Source organism: Haliaeetus leucocephalus, unplaced genomic scaffold, assembly GCF_000737465.1.
Source record: "Haliaeetus leucocephalus isolate CR32 unplaced genomic scaffold, Haliaeetus_leucocephalus-4.0 Scaffold406, whole genome shotgun sequence".
Taxonomy (NCBI): domain Eukaryota; kingdom Metazoa; phylum Chordata; class Aves; order Accipitriformes; family Accipitridae; genus Haliaeetus; species Haliaeetus leucocephalus.
Window position 1 is genome coordinate 6,386,372 of NW_010972842.1, and position 7,495 is coordinate 6,393,866.

Consider the following 7,495-nt stretch of genomic DNA (forward strand, 5'->3'; position numbering starts at 1 on the left):
AAGCAGATAAATAAAACAGTACTAAGTGTATTATTTTTAATCCATCTTGCTACTTTAAACTAGTAACATGCTTTCTTAGGCCTGACTTGTGATTTCTCAATGTTGTAAGTTGGCAGTAATATTGAATTAACATCTACAGCCTGTAGCTGATATGCTTTGGTGTAATTTTAAATTTACTATCAAAAACGTATCTTATTTTCACTGGTAACCGAGTAACTCATTTTGCTCAAATTTCTTTGCATCTAGGAACTCCTAGCAAGCACCTACTCAGTATTAAATATTTCTATCCTGTTTTGATAGCTGCTTTTATCTATGAACATCAAAAATAGCTTGAATTCCTGCATCTGCTTAACTCATCTGGATTTCCCTTGACAGATGGTTCATTGCAAAGTGTGTGTTTTCCTTCTTGGGCTGCTGTTTATGAAAATACATAGTCTATCCTAGTTTCTATAATACCCAGGGAAATTTGTAGAACTTAAAAGTAAATTTTGTTACTTCAGATTCTTTCATGGTTAAAAGGCACTAGGGGGCCTGGCTGGTACCCATTAATAGCAGCTCTGGAGATCCAAGAGCATCTGCTGTCAAGTATGTGGATAAGTTTCAAATAGGAAATGTTAAGGTTTGGATATCAAAACAGTTGGGAGATTTTTCTGACTGTTTATAAACATTTTTCTGAGTGCTGGTCTAGCCAGAGTACCCTTCCACCCAAAGGAGAAACCATCACCTTCATGGCTGGCGAATGCCTAGCGTGGCTGGCTTGCAGAGTTAAAAGTGTGTCTAGATTCAGGCCAAGCATCGGCTGCGCAGAGAAGCCGGAGGGAGCCCATGGGCAAAAATAGAAAGGTTAGAGGTAAAAACAAAGCTGTCCGTGCACACAGATGTGAAAAAACCTCAGAGGATTTGCGGCTTAGTTCAGCTGTGAGTGGTCTGTATGCATATATCTAGCTAATAACACTAACGTGACAGAAGATAGGAGGAACATTTTGAAGATACCTGAATGTTTTACAGAGGTGTCTGAATGTTTTTAGACAAAAATTGCAATTTAGATGAGAGTCTAAAGTCAACATTTCCGACACTAGCCTCTGGCTGCGGTTGCACAGCATGAGGCCGCTTAAGTCTGGCCTTAATAAGTGGAATTTTCACGTTTCCTCTTGACCTCAGGAGGGATGCTGAGGACTGGCTTCTACACGAGATCTCTTTTCTAGGACATGACTGTTCTGTTACAGAGTGGACATACAAAAATAAAAATGCTCCAGAATCAGTAGCTGGTTTGGAATATTTGGACCTGCGGGATCTGCCTCAACTGCCCAGTAAATCAGTTGCACGTGGGATTGTGGACTGGTTGCTGAACCTCTCATAGAACTTATCAGCCTCTTTAAAAATGACCACTGCCCAAACATCTTGTTCAGCTGGTGAAAATAAGTACCTTTCTGGAAAAAAAGAAAAAGAAAAATCCATACCTCTCTCACCATGAGAAGGCCCCTGGCATTCACGTGCCGAGCACAGTTCAGCTTCAGCAGGGAGGGGAGAGTGTTTCTAAGCAGAGTCCCACATAGGCTGGTGTTCAGAGCATGGACCTGCGATGCAGGTCCCAACCGCCATCAGCGGAGGTTGTTCTAGGGTCAAGGCTTCGCTTCTGGTGAGTGCCCTAGCCATGAAGGTACAATCGTCCTCAACAGCCACGCTTTCTCAGAAAATAGGAATCGAGTTTTCATCCCCCAAAAGTGGTTGTAGGCTACGATGCCTAGAAGAAGGTTTCACATTTGCATCACAGCCTCACAAGGACACCCAGTGCATGCTCTTGGCTAGCTACATACCTCAAATTTTTCTTTTGGGGGATCATTATTGCACCAAATTTCAATATTGCACCATGTTTCCAAATACACCAAACCAGATTCCTGACTGTCTAAACGTCATGTGTAGCACGTAAGGACATCATTGTAACTTCATTGAAGAGTCTTAGTATAATTCTCTGCAGTTTGCTGAAGTGATTGACTAGCCTTCCAGTCTTGAGAGCTGATCTTACTACATCCTTCCATTTCAAATTGTTTCTGTGAAAAATCCACCTGCTCCGAGAAGGGCTAAATAGTGGCAGGTATATGCCTGTATTCTTGGCCACACAGATCTCACTGGAGTAGAACCAACCCTCGAGCAATAGTGGTACTGATCCTACAGAAATTGGTTAAGAGGCAAATTAAATGACTTCATAGCATGGGGCTCCATTTGCCCTTACCACTTTTCATCTGGAGTGAAAGTTGAAGAACTTATAACTGTACAAGAAACTATAAATATGTTTTTAAAGAAAATTAATATCTATAGCTTCATAATGTATTTGTTCTGACCCCATAAACTTGAGCTTGTTTATGCACAAGGTGAGAGGTCAGGAGTGACTTCAAATTTACTGAGCTTATTTCCTATATAAGCTTGATATATAACTTAAAATTTGCTATAAAAAGCATTATGCTAAAATGAAATTGTGGTAGACAATCATTTCATATACATAGATTATACACGTGTATAATGTTAAAGGTTGGTCAGTATAAGTCTCAGAAATTACTTGTCATGGGGAATTATCATCAAATAGATGTTTGTGAGTGGAGGCTGTCAAATCTCTTGGTTCACTTTGCTTCAACACATTCATCAGTGATCTAGAAGGATTGCTTGGTAAACTGGACTTACATGGCTATCACGCCTGCCAGTACAGCAGTAAAGTACATGTCTTGGAAGAGGGATAGACAGCAGAGGACACTGTATTCTGAAAAGAGGCAAATACTTTCTGTAAGTAGCCAAGACAGCACTAACTCCCAGTCATTTTGTGTCTAGGGAGATTAACGCAGCCCTCGGCTACAGGGAATACTGAGTACGAGTAGGAAGATGTCATTGTGTTCATATATTGTTATGGTGAGACTGTTACTCAAATACAGTGTTTGGTTGTGGTGACAACAGTTTTCAAAAGAAAAGGAAAAATTATAGAGCTCATTGAGCATGACAGTGATACAGAGGATGGAAAAATTGTCTGGAAATGAGAAATTTAAGGAGTTGTGAGAAGATCCGCTATAGAACAGAGGCAGGTCTCAGGCAACAAGCTGCCACTTAGACGTACAGGTTGTGATTCATCTTGGTTAACTGGGATGTCTGCATCTAAGCTGTTTGTCTAAGCACCCTTTATCGTCCACACTGTGCTCCTGCCTGCCTAACTCTTTCTATGAGCTGAGTGAAGGAGTTTAGAGTTCATGCTTTTCATGAAACAGGAATAATTGAAATGCATCTCTCTCTTAGATCAGGTGGGCACTCAAATTCTTAACATAAGAGGGGTGGAACCTTTTTTAGATAGATCCATCTTAGAAGAGATTCACAATTATGAAACCACAGGGTAGGATAGATGCTACGTGAAGCCTAAGATCAAGCACCTGCCTACCTCTATTCAGCATTTTTCGTGTTTTCTGCTAGCTTCTGAGTCAATTTCTTCACCAGGAGCAGGCTGCCATCTCAAGTCTTACTCCTTAGGTGTCTTGCTCTACAAATGTCCCATTCAGGACTTTGTGGTCACAGGGGTGATTGATGTGAAATCCGCTGGGTGCCATCATGCCTAAGGAGGAGGCAGGTCGTGGCTCAGCATCGCAATGTCTAAGTTTCCTTTGTCAGTCATACCTGAAACCTACAATCCGGAAAACCATAAGAGTGTATTTCGGCCTTTATAAAGGCTGTCTCAAAAATGTCCCCATTTCATTATGCTTCGTATTTTGATCTTTCAATTGTCTGTTTTCTCCCTACACACCTTCAGTCTTGCTGTGTCTAGCTGAAGGGAAAGAGAAATACCGGTCCTACATGAGGTTTTCCCCTTCCTACCATCCCTAGGGTCTGGGAGATCCCTCTGGAAAGTCACCTATCTTGCCTCTGCAGAAAACACAAAGTACCACAGATAATATTTTGATGAAATCAATAACAAAAGAAGTGGAAGGTTTTTTTTGGATGGGCTTATGATGCGTTTTCCTGGGAAAAGAATATGACTTAAAGAATTAACTTTGGGACAATGCAGCAAGGGGTTGCTTTCTGGTTGAAACACAGAGTAATATTTGATGACAAATTATTGTCTCAAAAAGTGTGCAAGTGAACAACCATAACAGAGAAAGGAAGTTCAGAGTACAGTAAATCATGTTTTCTTTCAAACTGGCCATAGATAAACAGATAATGGTTCTAATATTTGTTTCATTGTAATTTGTATTTAGCCTATTTTCCTAAGGAAATGAGAATTATGTGACCATGTGCTCTGTGTGGGTTGGTCTCACTCTCTCTCTATCCAACACTCAGCATCAAATAACTTTTGAACCCACGGCCAGTTTCAAAAACATTTTTCAGAGGGTGGGAATCCAAAACATAGTGACATTATCATCGTGTCCTAAAAAATGGTGGTTAGGTAAAGGAGAATCATCTAAGTTAGTGCCCAGCTGAGGAACAGGCAGGGAGAAGTCAGCCATTATATTCTATCTGACAGCAGCCAATTGATCAGTATGTGTGTCCCAGCCAGCCCGTCAGCACACACTATGCAAGATATATTCTGTCTCTGTCTGTTGAAAGGTCATACGTGATGGGGAAGCTAGGGTTATTCTGATGGGGAGAAGCACATGAAATACAGGGCAAGAATCTGCAGGAAACAGCATCAAGCTATATTGTATTGTTTGTTGTGGTATTTCATATTTTCACATCATTTTCAGTGTCTTGGTGTTGTTTTAAGAAGCTTAAGTATTATAAAATGTGGTGATAATCTTCTGAAAGCTTAATTTTCTTTAACAGGTCAATTATAATATTGATGAAAACCCAGAAAAAAAGATAGAGGAGTTATTCAGGAATTATGTGAACAGGATTGGCTGCAAGGTCTTTTCAGTAATGTTTGATTTCCGGGTAGTGACAATAACACAAGAGAATGAACATTCTTGTTCATCTTCAGTCTAAGTATAATCTAGACCGAAGAGGACAATTAAACACAATTGTTGCAATACAAGGGGTTACCCTCCTTACCCTCCTGGAGCATTCTGGTCATACAATTTGAACACACAGACTTTCAGGAACTGGAATCCATTTATTCTTTACAAACCAATGGCATAAACAATTTGATAATACTCTGATACATTCATTTTCTTTTTCACTTGGAACATACTTAAATATGATTCCAGTATAGACCAATATCATTCATCACCAGGAGGTACATTCCTCCATGAATGTCCTTTCACATAATGCTGACATGTAGATTTGATGGGTCATCAAGGCACAGGTGAGATTTTAACATATGTTCGGCTAGAGTGTAAGAGATGCTTTGACTATGACAGTAGTATAATTTCTTTTGTGTATTGATAGAATAATTTAGGTTAGAAGGGACAACTGGAGTTCATCTGTTCCAACACCCTACTCAAAGCAGAGCCAGCTTTGCAATTGCATAAGTTATCTTTAACGCCTTTTGGATGCCTGGAGGAAGCATGCAAAAGAGCAATTTTAAATAATAAAAGGAGAAAGGTTTCCTCCTCCAGTATTGCAGGAGCTTAATGTTACACTATGAGTCACTCCTTGGAGGAGTTTCTCACTACACAGACTATAGGAAAAGCTAAGCTGACTAGCCTCCCAAGAATACAATCAGCCCTTGCTATTTCTCGAGGGTGTAATATCTCTAAATCACAGTTTACCCAGTTGCCCCCACCTGAATACATCTGTGCACCATGGTTGGTATATCAAACAATATATGTATATACTCTTAACATTTACATAATTACCAACCCCCAAAACTTCAGTCACTTCATTCATTCCTGGCATATAAACAGTTCTATCAAATATGGCCTTTTCATGGAAGATTTCCATATGAATATTTTTTAAGCCCTGGAATTAATGCTTTTTTAGGTTTATTGATCTATACCACATCACCTAGTGGTCTAATCAACAGGTCACCTACAAACTGCAGTGTGAATTCAATTGATATACTGCTGTGCTTGTGTTACAAAATTATTTTATTATGAGCCCAGACCTAATTGTGAAATATTAGGGGATATTCAGCATAAATCTGACTATGGTGGAAATCTTACTACAATTTTGCTTTACAGATTAATAAAAAAGGGATTTTTTTTCTCTGAGTAGCTTTTACATATGGCTGCATTTGTACTGTTTCTAAAAAGGATATTTCAGATGACAGAACTTTCTTTTTCCAAACAGGCAAATGGTTTAACTATGGAATTATCTTCCTTGTTTTAATCTTGGATCTGAATATGTGGAAGAACCAAATATTTTACAAACCTCATGAATATGGTCAATATATCGGTCCCGGCCAGAAGATCTACACAGTGAAGGACTCGGAAAGCTTGAAAGACCTTAACAGAACTAAGTTATCTTGGGAGTGGAGATCCAATAACACTAACCCATTGACCAACCGGACCTATGCCGAAGGAGACATGTTCTTGCACAGCAGATTCACAGGCTCTAGCCTTGATGTCAAATGCCTGGCTTTTATTCCAAGTTTGTTGGCTTTTGCTTTGTTCGGTTTCTTCATCTGGTTCTTTGGGCGATTTCAGAAAACTGACCAAGGCATGGAGAATTTAGACAAATCATACACAAGAATGAAACGAAAGTCACCGTCAGATATGGGAATGACACGAGAAAATACACAGGTGTTAGTAGAAGAACCATCAAGTTTTCAAGAGCCACATCTCGTATCCATAAAATCAGACTTAAGTGAAATAGTTTTTAATTCTTCTCTCCTAACTTCTGAAAACTTGAATGCACAACTGAACGAACAAGATAGCCCTTTACAGCCAGTACCAGAGTCCTCTGTCCCTAAGAGTAATCCTGTGACATAGAGGCAAATACCCAGGAAAATCAGTTTAAATAAGCAGTTACTATAAGATTTCAGTTTTACCTTTTGTAAGTTAAGATTTACATAGTGTTTAGAATAAGAAACTCAACCTATACCAAAAGGTGCTCAGCATGCTTTTTCTAGGAATTTTGGTTTTTATTTGTATTATAGTACGTGCCTACTGTATATCTAACATTCCTTTATAGATTGCTTCCCAAAATTGCACAAGCTATTTATTAATACATTACCTTAACTGTATAATAGTGTATTAGATGATTACTTGCAGGTATAAAATTCTACCGTGGTGGTGCCTTGAGACATTAAACTGTTTTTTAACTCAACACCAGATGTATAGCACAGTTCTTCTAATCTGTTTTGCAAAGCTTTTTGTATATGGTTATTTCAAGTATCATTTGATGTCTTGACAGAAGAGATAAATATAGTTATTCCTAAAGAAGGGTTTCTGTTAGGACATCACAGCTTGACTTTGTTATTTACTGATCTGTGAAGCCAATGACTTTGATGACCGGACTGCAGAGAAGCATGTTGATTACCTTTTAATTTTTGCTGGCTAGCTGCCAAACACAAATACAGATTCATTATGCGGTAAACAGTGGAGTGATAATACAGCATGGGTCACTACTTGTGAAAATATGACTT

The 7,495-nt window shown here is 39.0% G+C and overlaps 1 protein-coding gene across 1 annotated transcript in view; it reads left to right on the top strand.

Moving 5' to 3' along the window:
- Nucleotides 1–7,107, top strand: part of TMEM117 (transmembrane protein 117) — a 218,319-nt gene extending 211,212 nt beyond the window's left edge. The window contains exon 7 of the mRNA XM_010574072.1: nucleotides 6,199–7,107. Within this exon, the coding sequence (XP_010572374.1) occupies nucleotides 6,199–6,839 (641 nt within the window). The 3' untranslated portion in view covers nucleotides 6,840–7,107. The remainder of the gene's footprint in view (nucleotides 1–6,198) is intronic.
- The last annotated feature ends 388 nt before the right edge of the window (nucleotides 7,108–7,495 follow it).